A 23,034-nucleotide genomic window follows, 5' to 3' on the forward strand; every position below is an offset into this window, starting at 1 on the left:
CAGTGAATTTTTCCTGTTTATACAGACATTTCTGTCGGTTCCTCCATTCATTTCTTCATGATCTGACCATCCAACCACAACTTCTGCAGAAACATTTGGGTTACATTAATGATGAGGTTAAACGTTAACATGGACTGGGAACCCACACATCCTGGACACAAACTCTTTCAACAAAGCACAGTATATATACATATATTTACAAGATGAACAAAATGTTATTTTTTTATATCTGTACATGTTTATATTTTAAATATCTTTACACTGAGCACAAAGCAGAACGAACGTCATATTCCTTGTTTGTGTTCACCAACGTGGTGAGGAAAGCTGATTCTGATTTCACTCTTCTTCTCACTGTGAGGAAGAAAGTACTGAACATTTATTTGGGGAACATCCAATGTTGTCATTCTGTAATAATTTGGTCACATTTGCAAAGTTTCCTTACAGAAAAAGCTGGAAAGAACGTCGTATTATCATAGGTGTAAATAGTGCTCATTAACAGTTAACCCTTTTCTTTGGATGAAATATATGATGTAATAATTTAAAAAGAAACTAATTTAAAACATATGTTACTTCTGTTAAAACTTTGGATTTAAATAATCAGAAAATTGTAAAAACAATAACTCTTAATCTGCTTCTCATTTATCTTTATTTAGATGTTGTAACAAACTCTTTATTCTATGTACTGGGATGTACTTCTGTGTACATTTGCTAAGAATGAAATAAAAATAAAACTTTAATCAGAGTGAGCCATCTTCGTTTTCCCGCTCCTCTCTGGTTCCCAGCAGGACAGTCACATGACGCAGCAGGAGAACCTCCTGACTCCTGCTCCTCCTCTCTTCCTGTCAGCTCCTCGGTGTTTGGACCTCCGTTAGCAGCAGAAACATGGCGGACACAGCCCGGGACCCTCCACCGGACCGAACCGACTTCCATGAGGTGGAGGACGGAGAGGACCTGTTCCCGGAGCCGAGCGCCGAAACCCCGGAGGTGAGGCGGGAGGGAGGCGGCGGGGTGATGGACGGGGGAGGCCGAGGGGAGGCAGACAGCCGGGCAGGGCGTGATGGCTCCGGCTGACAGCGGAGGAAAACTCCGCTTAAATCCAAGCACGGATGAATGGAGTTCGGTTCGGACGGGGAGTTCTGGTTCAGTGTTGTTTTGGAGGAGAAGCGGGATTTTACCTCCAAACAGTGGCCTTCACGTACAGGAGCCGATTAGGTTCCCTAACTGTTAGAAATAAACGCGCAGGTCAGGTGACGGTCACACAGGTGAGCATGGTGGTGCTTTCAGGGGAGGCCAGGAAAAAAGAAACAGTTATAATGCTGCATTTCAGCTGTTTTCTGCTGTTCTTACATCTGTTTTTTTATTTTCAACAATAATTAAAGACAAATAACATTAAAGAATAAAGACACGAGCTTAACATGTTTATGGGTGTTTTACAGTCAGAAAAGGAAATAAAACCTTAAAGCTTAACTGAATTATATTTGTTCGGGTTTGGGTTAGGGTTTGGGTTTGGGTTGGGGTAACCTCATAAATAAACCAAACCTTCGCTGTTTTCTGAGTAAAAGTCACAAAGTTGCCTTGAAGGATTTCTTCCCCATGTTATCTTTATATCTGAAGGACCGTTGACTGATGACGTGGCTGATCTGGGTTTGTTTTGGGTTCTGAACATGTTAATCAAACTATAAACAATAATTAGAAAAATGATCATCAACCTCTGAAGGTTGGAGCTTCCTGCTGCTCTCAGATAGGATCTATGATCCGTTTCTCACGGGAAGAGGATTCTTCTTGTTGCTTAGAAATGCTTGAAAATGCCTGAATTTGATGTTTTTAGAAACTGGATCAGCTTTGTGCTGCTTTGTGAGGTCAGTATGTGCCACAGAGTGAAGAAACCAACATCAGCAGGGTTTACGACCCATCAGGTTTATGGGATGAAGAAGTGAAATCAAAAACTTGTTGTAATATTTAGGAGAGCGCGTTTCGTTTATAGATTCTCCTGGTGGTTCAGAAATGCTTGAATTGGACTTTCAGAACCTGATCTGAGCAGAAAGCAGCTGGAGGTCCAGGTTTGGTGTTATTTCTAACGGTTTGGACTTTTTTATGTCTGGTTTCTGAATTAAAACAGTTTTGTTTTTTAAAATAATTTTTTTAACTGTTTGTTTGCCACTTTTTTAGTTTTGCTGTTTAGGTCCAAAACAATCGATTCATCAGCGTTTCTGAGTTTCTTCACTGCTTTACCATTAAGTAAACTTTAAAAAAAAAAAAATATATATATATAGTTATATTAGTGTTATATTGAAGCATTTTGATCAGTTATGTTTTAGTTTCTACTGGTTAAAATGAGCCCAATAATTTCTGTTCTGATGAGCTGTAATTCTGCTTACAGAGACTTTGTAATCCATTTTATTCATGGTTTGGTTGAGTGTGGTTTATATATATTTTTTGTTACTTGTTTTGGGTTGTTTTGTTTTATTTTGGATATTTGAAGATATCTTCCAGTTCCTGTTTTTTGTAATTTAATGGTCTTTGAGAGAGAAACTTGCATTATTGTCCCATTATCAGTAGGTGACTCAAGAAAGGTTTCAAAATGACAATATTCTGGTTTATCACATCGATTACTGGGGCTTTTTATCATCCAGTAACATTTGTTATTCTGACAGGCCGAGCAGTGACCCAGATGTTCATATAGCAGGCTGGACTGGGTCGCCTTTCTGGGAGGTTGGATCCATTTTATCCTTCAGAACCGCTTTAATCATGCATGGAAAGGATTCAACAACATATCAGAACCAGTCCTCTGAGGTTCTGGTCCGGTTTGGCATGAAAACATCACAGTTGTTCGCAGCCTGATGCTCTCTCTCATGTTCTCCTGTCCTGAAGAGGAACCACAGCTCAGCTTTCAGCTCGAAGTCTTTACTGCTCCTGCAGAGGCTGGAATAAAACTTTATTGCTGCAGAAACACAAACGGTGACAAAGCAGGAGCAGAAATGGGTTTATCAGGACCTAAAGTCAGTTCAGAAACAAACTACACAGCATGCAGGATTTTATGCATGCACCCCCACGCCCACACACACACGCACACACACACACACACATGCATGCACCCCTGCGCCCACACACACACACACACACACACACACACACACACACACACACACACACATATGCATGCACACACACACTAAAAGAGGCCTGGTTGGCCTCTTTTGTCCTGTCAGCACTCTGGGTTTCATTCCTGGTGATGATTGTCTTCCTCAAGTATTACAGCAGCTATTCAATGATGTGTGTGTGTGTGTGTGTGTGTGTTCATGGTGTCGCTGCTTCACAAAGCCTCATTAAATGGATGAAGGATGTTTTATTGCCTTTAAGATGGACCGGGGGTCAGGTCCAGTGCTGGTTAACCTGTTTCCTCCTTTGAGGCGTCAGTTTGCAGAACTGGATCTGATTTTGTTTTTGGTTCATGATGATCCACTCTCAGCTGGGTTCTTATTGGGTTTTGCTGCAACTATGAAGCACAGAAAATGTTTTGCATTATTATACGTACATTTATAACATGGAATTTTTCCCATCTCTGATGTGTAATGAGAAATAATCAATATTTAAGAATGATTGAGTTAAAATAAGCTTCTACATGTTGCTGAAAGTTACTTGCAAGTTATTTTTTTTCAGCCAACCCTTCGCTGCATTAATGTTAAATCAAGCAGAAATTGTTCATTTAAATATTTATTTAGTGTTTCTTTTGCTGCAGATGCTTCAGTTGCTTTGTTATTGAATTTTACGCAAAATAAATTCTTATTTAAAAAAAAGATTTGAATTGTTTATTTGCATTTTTACATTTTTGATATTGTATAAAATAAGATTAGTTCATTTAAATAATTTTTATTTGATTACTTGATTAATCGTTAGAACAATCAGTTACTAAAATAATTGTCAAAATTAGGACTGCAACTAAAAATGTACAATGTGAAATTTATTTATATAGCATTTTAAAAACAGGTTTCTGCACCAAAGTGCTGTGCAAAAACCAAAAAGTTGATGAAAAGAGACAACAAAGAATTAAAAATAATAATAAATGATATTACCTCACTATCTCTGAACTTCAGGACCCAGATTACAGCAGATTCTGTCTTAGATGATAATAAAATTTTTATTTTCTGATTTATCTTTTCATTCTGACTTTTTGTGTTTTTTGCTTCATCGGTTTGTTTCTGGGTGATTTCACTCATATTCATCCTTATTCTGGTTTTAAATGTGACGTTTTCCTCCTTGGTTTCCTTCACGCATTGCTGAGTAAGAAGGGAGGAAGTCGACCGTTATCACTCATTTCCTCCTCACTCGTTCATCCTCTCCTCTTTTTTGTCCAGTCAGCTATAATCTGTCTGTCTTGTCCTTCTTTTGCTCTTCCTGGACTCCAGCTGTGAGCCCGGTTCTGTTTCTGTCTCTACAGGCTTGTTGTTTTTAATCCAGCTGACCTGAGAAACCTCCACCTGCTGCCAGACACACCCAGCAACACGTCTGCCATCTGCAGCAGCACGAAAAACGACCCTGTAGTTTAGTTTCAGCTGCATCACAGGAACGTTGCTGGGTTCAGGCTGAAGGACGCAGCCTGTGTGACGAAAAGAGGCCTTTGGTCTTAAACTGGTTCAGCAGTAAAGTTGCGTCACTCTGTGGTTTGGAACTGAAAACTGCTGCAGTTTGACTTCATTTATAAGCTTTTAATGGCATAAAGTAAATCTGGGAATATTTTTATTTTAACTAGCAAAATTAAATTGGAAATAAAATAATTTTTTTAGATTAGCCTTACTTAAAAAATGCTACTAAGCTAAAATTTGTTGCAGCAGTGGTGGGTGCTTCTGCAAAGCAACACATCTAAAGTCAAGTTGGACACAAACAGGGAGCAAATTAATTCATGCATTCTGCAAGTTCGGCATTTACAAGTAGAAATTACAAAACTGTTAGAGGAAAATTAAAAATGTCCCGTACTGACTGTGAGATACATTTATTTAGGTTTTCACTCAAATCCTGTTTTCATTGATCAATCAAGTTTATTAGTACAATACATTTCAGTACAATACAACAGGGCAGTTCAAAGTGCTTTACATCATAAAAACACAAAATAAAAAGGTTACTAAGTAAAAGTTAGTAATACTTTTCATGAAGAATTTAACTTTACTTGTTCTGAAAATCCCATCATGAACATTTTTACCTTTATTTTCATCCACATCAGATGAGTTTAAAAAAACAAACCCAAACTAGTATATAATTTATGGAATGTTGGATTATTTCAGAGATCCTGGATGCTTGTTTGGGTTTCAGTTTGTATTTGTTCGTCTCTGACGTAAAGAACCTAACATGCTTATTTGTTTTCTTAAGTTGCTTTAAATCTCTGTTTCTGTGTGTTTAGTCACAACCAGCCAGTCTGTCTGCTGTGGACATCAGCACCAACGCAAATGGACCCAAGCAGGACTCATTTTTTGATGATGACAACGAGGATCTGTTCGCAGGTATGAATACACACAGGATAATAATAACAAATAGGTAATTTTTACTTTAGTTTATACTTTACTCAAGGGTCTGAAGTGTTTCCAGTGATGTTTATTGACCAAGAGACAGCAGAAGAAGTGCTCAGAGGGAAATGGAGCGAAAAGATCTGCTGTGGCGCCCCCTCAAGGCAGCTGAAGAAAAGATTGAACATTTTGAGGTTTTTTCACTTTGTCATCAACATTGAAGAATAAATTATTCTTAAGTAAAATTATATGTAGTTTCTGTATTCAGAACTTACATTATACATTACTACATATATTTTGATGTTTTTTGTTAATATAATATTTTAACACATTGTTATTGTAATGGTGTGTTTGTTCAAGGTTATGATACCGTCTGAATTTCATCTCATCTTATGTCTTACTCGGATAATAAAAACTGCACAGTTTTGGGGATATGAAATGAGCCATGTTGTAAATGACAGCTCCTGTTTTTCCTTTAAATATGGAAATGATCAAGTAATCAAATTGAGGGGCCATATCGGATATTCCAGATTTCCATGTTTATTTATTAAAAGGGAAGTATTTACTTTTAACAGTATTTTACGTCACTATTCTGCTTTAACTACTCAAGACAAGAATTTCATGGTGAAGATTATCTGGAAAATCTTTTTAGCAAGGTTCCAACTCATAAACTTATTCTTTTAAATCACATTTTTGTTTAAGGAATTTCATATCGGCTGCTTCTTAATTCATTAATTGTTTTTTAATCACATGTTTCAAATAATCTGCTTTTATACCCTTTTGCCAATATGTTGCTGATTTTGCTGATACAGCTTTAAACCTAAACTACAACTTTGGGAAATTTGTGTTTGTTAAAATTGGTTTTGAAGGGTATTTTATGTTTAGGATGTGCTAACTTCAGCATTTTTCTTGTATTGTCTGTTAATGAGATGTTTGTTTCAGATTGTTCTCTCAGACTTTTCATTCAAGAGTCCCTGATGGGCCTTTGGTGATATTTTAATCTGTGCGAAATAGCAACATGAATATCTGTTTAAAATAAAAGAAGAAAAAAAAACATGGAGGACATTTTTGAGCCCATAAAGCAGTTGATACCCAGGAGTTCCACTGAGAAATGATGGCGTGTGTGTGTGTGTGTGTGTGTGTGTGTGTGTGTGTGTGTGTGTGTGTGTGTGTGTGTGTGTGTGTGTGTGTGTATAGAGGCTACAGAGGAAGTGTCGTTGGACAGTCCAGAGAGAGACGTCTTGCTGTCTGACGGCCCGTCGCCCGCCATCACTCCCATCACGCCCCCCACCTCTGTGATAACTCCTCGCATTGGCCACACACATGACGACATGTTCACACACTCCTCCTTTGACGAGGTAATCTCTCGCACACACACATGCACACACCCACCCCTACGCGCACACACACAGTTTTGCTTTAAATATGAAACGCTTAAAAAATTATGTGTCCTATAAAAAAGCGAAGGTACTTTATTTCTGTTTCCTGTAGATTGAAGAGGAAGAAAGTGGAGATTCATTCGACATCCACATATCAGTGTCAGATCCTGAGAAAATTGGTGGGTTCTCGCTGATAAAGTGTCCCTGTAGCCCTGAAATAACTCAGCATGTCCCAACATTCAAAGAGATGAAACAAAAAGTTGGGCAGAACAAGAGTGAGATGATATTTTTCCCCAATAGAGGACTAAGCTGAATTTGCTTCATGAAATTTACTTAAGTTTCTGAGGTTATTGGTCTAATTCAGGCGTGTCCAAAGTCGGTCCTCAAGGGCCGGCATCCTGCATGTTTTTGTTCTCTCCCTGGTTGTAGTAACAACCTTCTCAGCTTGTCAATGTTCTCCTAAGGCCTCTAATGAGCCATCATTGGATCCAGGTGCGTTAAACCAGGGAGAGAACTAAAACACACAGGATGGCGGCCCTCCAGGACCGACTTTGGACACCCCTGGTCTAATTGGTGCAGTAGAGCCCCCCGGAGGTTCTACTTGTCACTGCAGCTACAGTATATTTCCAACAGAATAACTTCATTGTTTGGAACTGAAGACATGTTTGTTCTGAACTGACAACAAATTCTTTACAGTGTGTCCACACATCCTTACAAAGTCTTAAATTGATGTGTCTAAAATTAATGCCTTAAAATTTCTTACTCATGAAAAAGTAAGGTTGCCTTAAATATATTAATCAAATTTCTTGGATTTTGTTGTAACATGACTATTTAATCTCATATAATCATGTATTTTATTTCATATTTTTAATTGTGGGAATTTTTTAGTCTTGCCAAATGTTGAGTCACGAACAGACATAGTGTTTTGTGACTAGTAACTAGTTGCTAATATACCCTTGCTTGCTAGCTTGTGTGTTATGTGTTAGTTCAAATCCATGCTAGACTCAGTACATTTCTGTCATGAAACACGTGTTAAATGTCATTCATAAAAGCCTTAAAATGTGTTAAATTAGAGTTGGTAGAACCTGCAGGAACCTTGTTTTATATGTTCACTAATACTCAACTTGGTCCTCAGTTCCTGTGTTAAACATTAAATCAGCAGCAGTAAATAAAACGGTTAATAACCAGTTTAACCAGTTAACTGAACTGTATTCTCCCTTCAAGCACCAGTTATTCTATTTATCAGAGTTTCTGTTTTAAAACATCATGCCATGAAACAAGCAGAGCAGTTCAAACTGGTATCTGTGTTTCAGGTGACGGTATGAACGCATACATGGCCTACAAGGTGACAACGAAGGTGAGTTTCATCAAACTGAGTTTTTATCTCCCGTCCAGGTCAAAGCAGAACCTCGGTGCAGAAAAATACTCCTTGATGACATATTTTTACCTACTAATGTTTTATTTTTAGCCCTGCATCGCTCTGTTAGACAACAGTTTATTTTAGGAAAGCATTGATATAAGAGATGCATCTTCATTCCTTCTCTGTGCAAATCTTCACTGCTTAGCTTAGTGTACAGTTTCCAGACCTCCATGATGTTCTCTGGCTGGTTCCTTCACAGAACCAACTTAAATTATTTTAAAAGCTTTTAAGTCTTTCTCTCTGTGTGTCGCTCCCAGACCTCCATGTCTCTGTTTAAGCAGAGAGACTTCGCAGTTAAAAGGCGTTTCAGTGATTTTCTGGGTCTGCACAGTAAACTGGCCTCCAAGTACCTGCACATAGGGTACATCGTTCCCCCTGCACCAGAGAAAAGCATTGTGGGTAAGTTGAACTAGAACCAGGACAGTCCTGGGCCTTCAGTGACCGAGATTATCAGGTTTGCATCATCATCTTCTGCTGAAGCTGAAGAAAACTCATGGAGAATTTTTGATTCCTTACAAGCAGTTCTCAGTGATTTATCTCCAAGCAAATTATTAGATAGTCAGAATGTCAGGAAGAGGAATTCAAACAAAGTTTTTAAAGTGTTCTCTTAAATAAATATTTTAAAATATCTTAAATATTTGTTCTTTTCTGCAGGGATGACCAAAGTGAAGGTTGGGAAGGAGGATCAGTCATCCAATGAGTTTGTGGAGAAACGGAGGTCTGCACTAGAGAGGTACGAAGAAGAGAAAGAAACAAAATGTAGTTAATTATAAAACTGTTTTTGTCTTAAATTAGTGTTACTCATTTTTGAAGTAATATTTGCTGCTACATTTATTTTAATAATTTGATTATAAAGTAATAAAAGAAGCTTCAAAAACTAAACATATTTTCATCAGGTGTTCAACTCTTGCTTGGAATCATAATCCTGATATTTACTCAGTTTTATTTAATAAAGCTGCACAATGCTGGCTTTGGAATATGTAGTGCAAAGAAATACGGTTTAAAGAGTAGAGATGCACTATGAAAAATTTGTTCTGTTAATTTTAGCATTGTTTTTTAACTGCTAACTGCTACTAGCATTAATTAGACCAGCAGTTCTAAGGAGCTAAATAGAGATAATTTTGCTGAGCGCTGCTACGTCCCAACCATAAGTACTAGAAAATTTATCAGATGATCATCGAACTACTTTTAATTTTGTTAGCAGTTGTTACTCAGGTGCTAATCACTACTATTATAAATAATACTGATTACTGTACTACTGGTAATTTGCTAACAGATGCTAGTTGCGGACGCTGGTCCTTCAGAAACAGCCAATGTTCCTTTGATTTAAAATGAGCACTTTAGACAAAATCAGTAGGTTCACACCTGACCGCTATTTATGTTAGCAGTGTTTTGTTAGCTGCTAATTGCGTTAATTACCCTAGCATTGCAAGCAGTGCTAAGCAGCTAACTGCAGCTAATTGTGATGCTGCTACTTCCTAACCACTCATACTTCTGATAAAATTAGCAGGCGATCACCTAATCATTATTAATTTATTAGTAGTTGTTTAGGTGCTAAACGACATTATTATGGACTATATTAATTTTGTCAGCAATAGTTAACTGCTAACAAAATGAGCAATTTTAACAAATCTAGAAGGGATGAGCAGCCAATCACTAACTTTAATTTTGTTAGCCTTGAAATCAGACATAGCTGATATTCTGAATTAAAACATTTTATTTATAACTTAAACAGAGAACATAAATACCTTCCATGTAAATAAAAAACTGAGTTTTAACCTATACTGTCTAAAAAGGTGAAAAATGCTGCCTCTGCTCCCATTGTGTGTCTGCGTATTAAAGTTCAATGAGATCAGAACAGTAAAGGCTGAAAGGTTAAACTACAAATATTAGATACATCATTATCACAACACACATCCTGTGTTTGTATGTAGAATACTGAAGAGGTTGGAGGGTGAGGAGGCGGGTTGACATTCTGCTGCCCTTTATTGATGCCGTTTGACTGGCAGGAAGGTCAGCCGGAGACAGCTGACGGAGCTCAGAGTGACAGAACTACATGCTGATGGACAAACACTCAGAAACGCTTAATGAGGACAAAAATCCTCACTCAGGAATTTAGGAAACACATTTTTCTTTTTTGTCATAAACTGTGAATATTTATGATTTAGTGACCTCGTTTGCTTCTCATTATTGGCTTCCCAGCTTCACATAGATTTTCACACTTTACTAAAAAGTAAAGTTAGATGTTTGGCAGCAGTGGAGCATGTCAAGCAGGAAGCTGCCCTGCATTAACAACCCAGATGTAGTCGAAGAAACGCTGCTCTTCCTCTTCTGATCGGTATTTCCTCCCTGCTTCAGGTATCTGATGAGAACGGTCAAACATCCCATCCTGCTGAAGGATCCTGACGTCCTGCAGTTCCTGGAGAGCACCGAGGTAAATCAGACGCTTTAACCAGGAGCTGCAGCCCGCTCATTATCGCCACTTCTCCACATTTCTGCCTCATCTGGAGCCCCTTTTAATAAAAAAGACAAAGAGCAGCATCAATACTTAGAAACTGCTGCTGGTTGTGCTTCACTGCAGAAAATCAACACCTGCAAACTGCTGGTGTCTGAGCTCCAAATTGGAAGTTTGTTGCTTTAACTCTAAATTGAAAAACACACATTTTGTTTGATTTTACCCAAAACCGTCTTTACTTGGTAATAAAACGTCCTCATCTGTACTCCTGTCCTCCTAAAGAGGGAAAACTGTCCCCAGGAAGCTGAATAACTGCCAATTCCAAACAAAAGATGGGTGATAAAAATCCCTCAACGATTCCAGGAGGGTTCAGGTTGTTTGGTTTATCATTTCAGGAACTTTTAAAACAATCCATCACAAATGGCGTCGAATCTGGTTGTCCAATAAAAATAACATTAATTGGCCAGTTCTTTCTCCCAATCTGTAGATTACTCAGTGATTGTTGTAATGTTAAAAGAAACCACCATTTTATTTATGTTTTTAGGTTTTAAAATGAAGGAAATCATAAAACTTTAGCAAAAAGAGGATGGATACATATTTTTCTATGGGGTGTTAATTCTGAAAAAAAAAAATCAAGGAAATAATGTAAAATATATTCCTGGTACTTTTAATATCATTCTGTCCAGTTTTATGAAAAAACTTCTAAGACCTGTTTGTTATTGTGTTTAAAAAGATTTTTATTGTTTTTTGTAATGTTTAGCCAGACGTTTTTAGAGCCATCGTGGAAGATTCAGATCTGCAGGTTGCAGATTTCTGGTGAACATCTTTTGCTTATCAGTTCACTTTTCTTACATTTAAAGTATGTTACAGTTACAGTTACATACTGTAAATGTAACAGTTACAGTTACTGTAGCCAAAACAAGACCAAAACAACTCTATTCTAAGAACTAAAAACATAAAAATGCTTTTTTTTTTTCCAATTTACAGTATGTAGCTGTAACTAGCAGTTACAGTTACATACTGTATGTAACTAGCGCCCTGTGATAGCGTAGCCCCGCTCCCTGACGAATTTAGAAAAAGCCAAAGTGGGCGGAGCCAAGAGACACCGGAGGCGTGGCCATGTGTGGGATGAGCAGAGGGGCTTACCGGGCTGTGAGCAGGACAAGAGAAGCATCGCTGCCAGTTTAATGATTTTGTCGCTATTTTTAGCAACTTTTCAGACTTGCTAGCTACTTTTTTTTTTTTTTTTTTTAAAGCGACTAGCAAAAAATCTACTTAGTTGTTTCTTATAGGAGACTTTTATGGATGTATGAAGTGGACGTTAACTACGGTGTACTGCTAGAACCAATAGGAAAATTCACCTGCAGTATTCAACACATAGAGAGCAACACTGAAAATGTTTTAGGCTAATAGAAGCAGAATTAGGAAAATTTACATGAAAACTTAAAAATAATTCTCAGAAACATAAAGATGGCACCCTCAACATATTTACACTGTTTATCTGCAAAAAAAGTTGATTTTATTAGAGATTACTTGCCCAATTAATACACACACATTTTGCATTTTAGTTGTTCAATCTTGAAATGTCCTATTTTCTCTCTGATGTTTCTAATCCAAATTTGAACCACTGTGACAGATGATCGATTATAATCCATTTTCAACCCGACTCAGACCTGGCAGATAATATTTGAGTCATACAACTAAATTTCCCTGCACTGGAGTTCTGGGTAGGAGAATTATTAAATGACTTTAAGTTGCTGCTTGAAGCCTGAGCAGAACGAAACGTCCCTTAGGTTGGTTTTATTTTATACCTAAAACGTTGAGTTTGAAAAGTACTAAAACCTCCAGCTGCTGTTGGAAAAGTCGCCAAGGCCACCAGTAAATGAATTTATTCTGTCATTTATTTTGTTTCTTCCTGGAAAATCATTTGTAATACTTTTTATCTTCAGCAAATATAAACAGCTTCACTTAATCCAGTAAAATTTGACTCCAGTGTTTGTTGAGTTTAACTTTCAGAAACATCCGGTCACACAGATAAATAACACTTCTCTCCGAAAAAAGGCTGGAAACTCGGATGTCTTTGTTTCGTTTTTTCCCAACAAGGTCAAACCAGAGATCCTCTGAAAACTAGCGCAGGCTTTAAGAGCCGCCGACGTTTCCTGTTTCTTCCATTTATTTCCACTCACACTTAATCGCCTGCAGCGTGTCGTCCTGTCGCCTCCGACCGATCCGCCCTGGTTCCTGTCGACCCGACGCCTAACTGCGGCCGGGATTGTTCTGGCTCCGATAAATGGCTGCGTGTCACAGATCTATCAGACGAATCGCCGGGAAGCTGAGCGCGGCGTTCCGTCCGGTCCGGTTAATGAAACACGAGCGGACGAGACGCAATTTAGAGCTGCTTTCCCCCCGTCCCTCCCTCACCGAGGGCCCCGGGGACTCAGCCGTCCCCTCAGCGCCGCCGCGCCGGCTAAATGAGATCTGAGCAGCCGGAAGGGGAAAAGGTAAAACTTTCCCAAAATGAAGAAAAATGAGCCTGTTTCCCACCTGATCCGATTGGTTCTGCTTCTGCTACAGTTGCTCCGCACATAAAGTGGCTGATTTAGGAGCAAGAAAACATCAGCAGCGTTCCAGCAGAGACAGAAATGAGAATGATAAATTAAATAAAAAATAAGAGCCGCAGAAAAATAACCAGAAAACGGATTAAGTTTAAGTTTGTGTTGCAGCTGCCGCGCGCCGTCAACACCCAGGCTCTGAGCAGCGCCGGGATCCTCCGGATGGTCAACAAGGCCGCCGACGCCGTCAACAAGATGACCATCAAGATGAACGAGTCGGACGCCGTGAGTGGAAGAAAACAGAGGGATGAACAGAGAGAGGGAAAAGGAAGGAAAAGGAGCCTGGATGCAGAGTAGAGAGTAAATAAGAAAGTTAAAGGATGGATGGAGAGATGGAAACGACAAAGAAGTTAAAGAGAGAGGAGAGAAAGCTGCTGGAAACAGGAAGGAATAAGATAGGAAAAGAAAAAAGTTGTGACAAATGAAGAAAGGAAGAGGTACAGAGGAGGCAGCAAAAAACTAAAATAGATGGAAGAATCGAGGATAAACGATACAGATGAAATATTAAAGAAGAGCAGTGGGCGAAAACGGGATGAATGAAGGATTTAGTTTTAAAAACTGGGAGAAAGTTTCAGCCGTTCATCAGATTCTGTTTGTGTTTTTCCATCAGTGGTTCGAGGAAAAGCAGCAACACTTTGAGAATCTGGACCTGCAGCTCAAGAAACTTCACGCCAGCGTGGAGTCGCTGGTCTGTCACAGGAAAGGTACACTTCCTGTTGCCAAAATAAAAGCATATGAACTAGTTTGGCTTTTATACATTTAAAAATGTCAATATTACTTGAGAGATTTGTGTGATTTTGATAATGCTTGTCTTAAAAATAGAATATGATCTGGTAGCTTTCTTGAGTCTTTATGAAATAAATCAATAATATCTAGTTTTAGCTGTAATTGGTTGAAAAAGACTCAGAAAAACCCAAATATGCCCCCAGTAATCAGCTGATGGAAATTAAACGAATCATGGAATTTATACTGGATTAAGAAAAGTGAGTCATGATGATGATGAAACTGTAAAATTGAATTAATTGATATGCAGAACCTGCTGTTGGCAGAGCTCTAGCCATTTTATGGAGAGTGTTTTTCCTTTCTGTTGGTGTTTCCACAACCTTCCAGCCGTAAAATTTATGTTCAACTGAAGATCCTCCTCACTTCTCCTAACATTTAGTAATGTTAGGTGATTTCTTAAGGCTGAAGGTGGTTTAATAATAAACTTTATCTTAAAGAAATCAAGAAATTCTAAGAATTTTCCTAAAGTGACGTCATTAGGAGCTACTTTTAGTCTGAGAACTCTTTGATCCGACAGCTCAGAAGAACGATAAATCATCCTGACGTACGGATCAGACCTTTAAGTTCTTCATCTTCCTCGCCTCCAGAGCTGTCTGTAAACACGGCGCAGTTCGCCAAGTCGGCGGCCATGTTGGGGAACAGCGAGGACCACACGGCGCTGTCCAGAGCTCTGTCCCAGCTGGCCGAGGTGGAGGAGAAGATCGACCAGCTGCACCAGGACCAGGCCAACGCCGACCTGTACCTGTTCTCTGAGTTACTGGGCGACTACGTCCGGCTGATCGGCGCCGTCAAGGTACGACAGCAGAGACAGCGTGGAAACAACCTGCAGGAAAATCTAAATATTTACTTTGATTCTTTATGTTTTCACATCAGACGTCTGAACCAGATGTCTTGGTTCTACCGCAAAAACTAATATCTATGATCTTCCTGATCTCCATTCTTGTGGTTCAGCCAATCAGAGCCAAGGACAATGAATGGCGCTTCTAGAGTAGCCATTTTGCAAATGCCATCTGATAGCTAGTCAATTAGCACGGTGTCCAGATATTTCAGCTTTTATGGCTGCATTTTCTTTTGAATAATTTAGATATGCTGTACAAAAAACATCTGGTACCACATAAATGATCCGCTAATAATTTGGAGAAAAATCCACAGAGGTTCACTGCAGTTTCCCTTTGGACAGACGAGCTTTTCTGTGTTATGAAAAAGTTCTCAGAAATGTATGAATGTTGTCTGAACTGCAACACCAATGAAGAACATCATCATCATCATCATCATACATTTTTAACCAACGGTGAGAAAACTCATGCTAATCCTCTAATAGTGCTACGTCACATTTGCTAACTTTAAAAACATTTAGCACAATTAGCTTCCCCTAAATTAATTATTCCAGATGAATTCTAAAGCGCCAATTTACATTTAGTCATTTTCACATGGTGGGTGTTAGCTCTTTAGCATTAGCTTCTTCTAATTAGCATGGTGTAGCAGAATTAATGTTTTCCAAACCGTTTGGGGAAAAACATTTTCTCACAAATATCCAGTTTGATGACATGAAAATCTTAATAAAACCTGAGAGGAAAGTGTTTTAATTTCTGACTTTTATTCTGAAAGTGAGCGTGTTTGTGTCCAGGGAGTGTTTGACCACCGCATGAAGACGTGGCAGAAGTGGCAGGACAGCCAGATGCTGCTGCAGAAGAAACGGGAAGCTGAAGCCAAACTGCAGTTCACCAACAAACCGGACAAACTGCAGCAGGCCAAAGACGAGATCAAAGAGGTGAGAGAGTCCAGAACCGACCGGGTCGCCGGGCAGAACAGAGCTGTGGTTCCAGCTGTTCGGGTTCTGCTGGTACCGTCCTGAAACGGATCAGAAACAGATTCACCTCAACTCATTTTCATCCCTGTTGTGGTTTTCATACAATCACAGTTTCATTTCCTGGATTTTCTTCAGATATTTTTTCACAGAATTTTCAGCTCAGTGAGAAAGAGTGATGCTGTGGGCTTCCTAAAAAAACTGGTAATCACCATGGCAACCTTTGTTTCAGCATCTCCTGACATTACTCGGAAGATTTTCTATGATCAGAAGAAATTGTAATTTTTAACAGGAAGTTGAGATTTTGTGCTTTTTCAGATTTTTACAGCCCATAACTATTCATACCCCCAGCAGATTTAGATATTAAATTATTTTAATTTTAACAATAAGTTTATTTCTGATGGGAAATAAGACAGACATCTATCAAATCATAAAAAAACAAAAATATATCTGTAGTTTTATTCACATTTTATTAAAGGACATAAAATGTGGAGAATAATTTTTAACCTTAATCTGACAGCATTAGATCTTTTTCTATGTTTCCTGTGGTGATGATCTCCAGATTTTCACTGATTCTCAGAATCGTATCGGGAATCGTCTGAGTCGATCCAAAACATTAACATGTCGGCCCCGTTAAAAGAAACCTGAATCTGGCAGGGTATGAATACTTTTGACCTTAACTGGACTTTTAAAAACAAATTAATCAACAAATCACGTCGTTGATTTTATCGACTTTCATCTGAAAAACGGCAGAATGTGTCGACAGTTTTACAAGTGATCACTCTGGATCATAGCTGGATCGTTTCCGGGTCATTTTTTCTTGTTCATGTTTCATCCACATAAAAATTGTTCATGTAGGTAAATTTCTCACAGAAATCAAACCTCAGGCTGCAACAGGAAGCTCTTGATCAGGGACCTTTAACTCCAGGTGGCAGAGTCTGGAGCGCCCTCTGGCAGTGAAAAGCAGCATTACATCTAATTATCATTGGCGCAGTTTCTGCCCCCGCTTGTCTTTGTTTGCGCTAAGCTGTGTTTATTTTTCTGAAAAGAGGCAAAATGTTGATCTGATCTGAAGAGAGAAGAAAGGAAACTTCTGATTAAAGCTGATGCAGAATAAATGGATGCACATTTTAATAAAAACTGAATTTATGAGCTGCTTCGATGGAACCAGTCATCATCGTTTCCTCGGACTCTGCAGCGTTTTGCTCTGATCAGCTGAATCCTTTCCCAGTGAAACAAAGCGGATCCCGTCCGGCAGCCGGCAGAAACTCGGCTCAGTCATCCGAAAACTTCTTTTCCTTCCCGTCTGCAGACTTCAGCCCAACTCACAACGACAAACAGGAGAGTCAAAAAATACTTTATTAGAGCTTCTGTTGAAGCCGTCACTGCACAAATTCACCCGTCAGAACCCACAGACACAGCGAGGCGAGCGAGGTCGGGGGTCGGAGCACCGGGGGAGGGGGAGCTGTCTGTCAGAGGCTGCAGGCGCAGCGATCGCAGTAGAGTTACAACCCACATTTATTTGGAGTTTCCTGTCAGCAGTCGGACTTCGGCTCTGACAGCAGAAAACACACAGCGGCTTTTTCTGACGGGAAAACGAGTTTTCCTCGCCGCTGCTGCTGGAAACCTGCAGCTGATCCGAACCGGAGCTGGAGGGAAACCTGGGAGCAGAACCTGGAGGAAACACGACAAACCAAATTAAAACCTGCAGTTTTTAATTTAATTTAACACCAGGCAGAATCAGCAAATTAACTCTAATATTAATAAACAGTTTCTGCTGCGACACAATCTCTGAGTCAAAAACTTAAATTAAAAAGTTGCATATTTTGATTTTAAAAAATTCAATCATTAATTCAGAAAAATATAGAAAAGTAATAATAATTCTGTCAAAATAATTTTCCTTTCTTGGTTGAATTAAAAAGAAATAATAATTTAATTTTGAGTTCAGTTATATTTCTAATCATCAAGCTTCTTTGTGAGGAAGGCTCCTCCGCTGTAAACCATAGCATTAGCCCACACTGCCCCCTGTGGGCACCAAACTCAAACTGCAGTCAGCTGGGAAGCTGCTGCTCTAAAATCTGTTTAAAATCGCTGATGCTTCTAAAACTGGCCAATAAATACATTTTAACCTTAAACTAAATCTCTGAAGTATTTAAAAACTCAAACTCAGACATTTTCAGGTTTTTTTTCTAGAAAATTTCTGAGACTTTTTGGCAGAAATTTGCTCCTTTTTTCTATCTTCAGTGGCCGTAACTCGTTGTAAATGTCTGCTCTCAGTTTTAATAAACAGAAAGAAAAGTTTTAGATTCTTTGGAGCAAAAACTAAGGAATATTTTCAGAATATTAACTTCTTCTGCTCCAGACATTTTCTGAATTTCTCCTAAAGTTTTAAGTTTTTCATGAATTCCACTAAAGGGCTGAAATTTAGCAACATTTTTTCTGTAAGTGTGCAAATTTTCCCTCAGTGGTTTTGTTCTTCCTCGCTGTTTGCTCATCTTTCTGGATCTTCCTCTTTGGCTCTGGAAGCTCTGAGTTTATTTTCTCCAGCCTCTTAAATTTTGTTGCATTTTCCTTGCCATGCCTTCCCACCACCAGGAGATTGAGGAGGTAGGCCCCGCCCCCGCCTGTTTCTGTCTGTCCGTGTGCTGCCTGCCTGCTGCCTGCTTCACGCCTTCATTTGCCTCATTTATTTCACCTCTAGCACATTTAGTTCTACATATTTTTGGTTTTGCTTACAGTTGTGTTTTCACATCCATCCATCCTCTGCCACATAAATTAGCCTGAGTAGAGATGAAAAAGTTTTCTGACCTTAAATTTGACTTTTAAAACCTCAAAGTTCCTCTGAAACGTTGATTTAATAAGGAAAATACTTCCTGTTTAAGTAGGTTGCTGGTTTAAATCCTAGTCTGCTCTGATTGGTTGAACTCGTGGCCTGATCAAACCCCGCCCACCCGTCTTACTTTGTCATTGGATGAAATGTTGGTACACGCCCCCAGGAGCAGAACCTAAATGATTTTATTCAGTCCAAAAAGTGACTTAATCAGAATCAAGAAATTACACTGAAGTTTTTAAATGTATCTATTAATGAAGCTGAACTTAAAACTAAATTTCATAAAAACTTAAAGGGACAGTCCAGATTTATTTACAGTGAGGTTATGTCAAGAGGTTAAGAGCAGTAAATATGTTACCTGCAGCATATAACAGTTTCATAGACCTTTTTTCATATGATTGTTTTATAAACTCTTAATATTGTTGCCAGATTTCTATGTGGCAGTTATTGTATTAATTTCCAGAGATTATGGTAGGTTGTAGTTTTGAACAGAATGAAAACCTCCAACTTGTTGTCACAACTCAGCTTTTAAACTCCACTGATCACAAAATCACACTTTAAAAAATGATTGGTACCAACAACACTTTTTAAATTGATGTTACTGAAGCGTTTTATAAGCTGGTTGGACAGAAGTGATGAGTTATTAAAGTAATTTTATAATGTGGAATATTTTTCACCTGGGAAATAAAATACTAAAATTTAGTTTTTTTTCTAAATTTCTCACTGAGTTTATGCTGCTATGATGGAGTCTTAAGAAAAAAAAGCAAAGTTACCAGAAAAATGCCACAGAGCACGCTCGTAATAATACAAGAATAAAGTCGTTTTAATGAGAATAAATTCATAATATTACTGGAACAAAGTTGTAATTTTATGACAACTCCTGAATCCAATCTTTTTCAAATTAAGGGAATGTAGAGCGTCTTGTGAAGTTATACATTATTTATGTTACTAAAAAGAAAATGATTTATTTTTAAATACATCATCAAATAATTATTGGTAGCAGGACTTTGTAAAGATTGTGCAAACGACTGAGTCTGTTTCAAAAAAGAACCACAGACTTGGTGAGCTGATCATTTATAGCTCCAACTAATTAAATAGTTCTAATTAAAATGACTTTTTCTCATAATTTTACAGTTTTATACTCAAAATTTTAAAAAGTCCTTAGCGTAGCCCTAACCTCTGCCATAATGCTGGTGCAACAAAAAATAAAATGACACATTTGTACCAGGCAGTGTGTTAAAACGAGTAAAGACAGAAACTCTGAATATTTTCTGCTGTCTGTGTTTCAGTTGGAGGGAAAAGTCCAGCAGGGCGAGAGAGACTTCGAGCAAATCTCCAAAACCATCCGCAAAGAAGTCAGCAGGTTCGAGGTACGAGTCGGACCCGGCTTCATTTTTAAATCCAACGCTTTCTGCTCTGTTAGTTTAAATTCATCCATGTTTTTCCTGCAGAAAGAGAGAGTAAAGGACTTCAAAATGATCATTGTTAAATACCTGGAGTCGCTGGTTCAAACACAGCAGCAGGTAAAACATTTTATATTAAACCTGAGTTACACATTTCATTGTTCGAGAGTTAAAGTGACTAAAAAATGACTTGTTTTTGTTTGAAACATATTTTTGTGGAAAATGTTTGAATTAGCAAATTTTTATTATTCATAATTTTTTTTATAAAAAAACAAAATAAAAAATTGAAACAAAACAGGAAATTAATTTGAAGTTGTACATTTTTCTTTTGTGTCAAATTTTTTAAATTGTTGCTGCAACTTTAATGAGAATCAATTTATGGCAAAAAGCAACAGAATCGTCTGTTTCCTGACCTGCAGCTCATTAAATACTGGGAAGCCTTCCTCCCTGAAGCCAAGGCCATCTCATAGAGCCCCGTCACGCAGCAGAGGGACAGACTACACTACCCATCATGCACCTCTCCTCCTGTTTGACGTGGAAGCCAAGATGAGGAGCGAGTCAGATAATCAAAGTGTCTTTTTGCAATTAAAAAAGCAAAGCTCACAGTTTGTGGTTTTTGTTTTTGAACTGAACTGATTGATTTTACGTCCCGAATTATGATTCAGGAAACAACCAAATTCTTATAAAGCCTGAAATAAACAGTAATTTCTGTCAGACAGTGAACGCAGCACGAGTTTACAACACAGAAGAACGACAGCTTTAATCTGAAACATCCAAAGCTTTCATTGATTTATTCCAACATCTGACACAAGGGGGCGCTTTATCGGGACATTTCTATTAAAGGATCATTTAAAATTGCCCAACGAAAGAAAAGTGTTAGGTAAAGAAATTAGTTTTTGGATTTATGGAAGCCCATTGTTGTCTAAAAATGTAGAAAAAGTTTGAAAGTTGAAATGAAAACAGAAAATAAACTCTGTTGCTTTTTCAGCACAAAAACTAAAATCTTTTACTTATTTTGCAGAAATACAAAAAACAACAAAGCTTTAATTTAGTTTTTAACTTTCAGTTATTTTCTGGCTCTGTCAATTAAAAAATCAGCCCAAACAGTAAGAAAAGTTGAATACATGACTAAACTAATTAACAAATGTAGAAAATAGAAAATTTCAGTCAATTTATAAAATTCTTAATTAAAATTTCAATCATGCTTCCTGGTTTCAGATTATTAATTATCAAGCTGATGTCAAAATCATCCAAACATGGTTACAAATAAAAATGTCTTGAGATGCTAATATGTTGAAAAGGTTTGACAGCAGTCCAACAGCTAAATGTTGTTCGGTGTTTGTGCCACTAGATGGCGCTGTGATTCATACTGGAACTTCAAAACACTGCAAACATTAGAAGGTTAAACATTCAGTATTTCAGTTTAAAATACGCTCAAAATTAATAACATTTTTCTGCTTTTTTGTCAACAAGGAGCTTCCGTACTTAATGCAAAATACTCCATTACCCATGAGCCTTGCTGAGATCAGAAGTTTGTTTCAGGATTTTCCAGAGAGCTGCACAATCCTGGAGCTTCAATGCAACATTCCCTGCCTGGCAACTGAGTTGAAGTGCTCTCTGATTGGTTGTTTATATTTTTTTACTTTTTCTGTTGTTTTAGTGAGCAAAGTTACTCAGAAAGATCCAGAATATCATTTAGAACCAGAACCATTTTCCACCTTTATTCACTGCATTGAGCATGACGCTTTTTAAACATTTTTCCAAAAACAATCCTTCGCCATCAGCAGAGGAACAATTACAGCTTCTTCAATCACTGATCTCATCATAAAGTTATTCCTCTTTGCTATTACTTCCTGTTAAACCTTTCATAATAAGAGCCTTGTTTCTGTTGCTGTATGATCGAAAGTGAAGGCAACGTTTTTGTTTGAGCCCAAACTGGAAGAGTCTCTCCCTCTGGTTCTGTTCACTGCAGATTTAATAAAAAGGTTCAGTTTAGAAAAGACTGAAACATCTGATAAATTTACAAAATGTGGCTTTTGAAGTGTCCAAAATGGCACTTTGGGTTATAAACAAGCATCTTTTATTTCTAAAAATTTGTTCAGACATAAATATAAGAACAGAAACTGGTTGGATTTTCATAAAAAACAGATTTCTGTTCAATCAATGCTGTTTTTTTTAGTATAATCTTTAAATTTATTTGCAGACTGAACAGAACCAGTTTATGTTCTTTATATGAATAAACCGGGAAAGTGAAGGTGATGCTGTGAGCTGTTATTTTCCTGAAAGTGTGAATTTATCAGCTGACTGTTTGTCCGTCCCTGAAAAAACTGAAGACGTTGAGTTTTTTTTTTATCCGTCTGTGAATCTTTGTGAAAGCTGCAGTTTTACATGTTTTGTAGCAAACCCTGCAGTTTGTTTTGATGTTTTTGATTGATTTTAAATCACGTTGCAGAAAAACGTCCAGAATCAGTTTGACCTGAAAGTGTTTTCATCTCTAAATGGTTTGAAACCGAAGAAATGGAAGCAGCTTTGATTTTGAGTAATTTAATCTTCTGCATATTTCCAGCTCTGCTCATCTGAAATCTCAACATTTATTGGTTTGTATGATTTTTTAAAAATCTTTTACATTCTTGTTAACCATTGATGTGCAATGGTTGGGAAGGTTTTTGCTGATTTTCTTTTGTATTTTCAAAGACGAAGAAATTCTTGATTGTTTGGAAATCTTTTGATGTGACATTCCTGCAGTGCAGCTGAGCTGATGATTGAAGACTTTAATTACAATAAAGAATGTATCTCATCCTTTATTTTACTGTGTTCTGAGTATTTGTTTGACCTTTAATGCTTTAA

General features: G+C 37.9%; 1 protein-coding gene across 2 annotated transcripts; it reads left to right on the top strand.

Annotated features, from left to right (window-relative positions):
* The first annotated feature begins 782 nt into the window (after positions 1-782).
* On the top strand, positions 783-22,991 carry snx2 (sorting nexin 2). Of its 2 annotated transcripts, XM_028034196.1 has the most exons (16): positions 783-984; positions 5,396-5,495; positions 6,696-6,856; positions 6,990-7,056; positions 8,191-8,234; positions 8,555-8,696; positions 8,952-9,030; positions 10,656-10,731; positions 13,476-13,589; positions 13,975-14,068; positions 14,735-14,940; positions 15,775-15,918; positions 18,550-18,561; positions 20,074-20,154; positions 20,236-20,307; positions 20,607-22,991. In XM_028034196.1, the coding sequence occupies exons 1-16, from the start codon at positions 883-885 to the stop codon at positions 20,655-20,657; spliced, it is 1,545 nt and encodes a 514-aa protein (XP_027889997.1). In that variant the 5' UTR covers positions 783-882; the 3' UTR covers positions 20,658-22,991. The 2 variants fall into 2 exon arrangements, with proteins under 2 accessions (XP_027889997.1, XP_027889998.1); XM_028034197.1 differs by lacking the exon at positions 18,550-18,561 and having other exon boundaries at positions 785-984.
* The last annotated feature ends 43 nt before the right edge of the window (positions 22,992-23,034 follow it).

This window comes from Xiphophorus couchianus, chromosome 12, assembly GCF_001444195.1.
Source record: "Xiphophorus couchianus chromosome 12, X_couchianus-1.0, whole genome shotgun sequence".
Classification (NCBI taxonomy): Eukaryota; Metazoa; Chordata; class Actinopteri; order Cyprinodontiformes; family Poeciliidae; genus Xiphophorus; species Xiphophorus couchianus.

What these genes read in the sequence shown, in the direction of transcription:
- snx2 (XM_028034196.1), top strand. Translation starts at nt 883, where the DNA reads ATGGCGGACACAGCCCGGGACCCTCCACCGGACCGAACCGACTTCCAT. An exon ending in CACACTCCTCCTTTGACGAG is followed by an intron (nt 6,857 to 6,989) that starts GTAATCTCTCGC and finishes TGTTTCCTGTAG; the next exon opens with ATTGAAGAGGAAGAAAGTGG. An exon ending in CCTACAAGGTGACAACGAAG is followed by an intron (nt 8,235 to 8,554) that starts GTGAGTTTCATC and finishes TGTCGCTCCCAG; the next exon opens with ACCTCCATGTCTCTGTTTAA.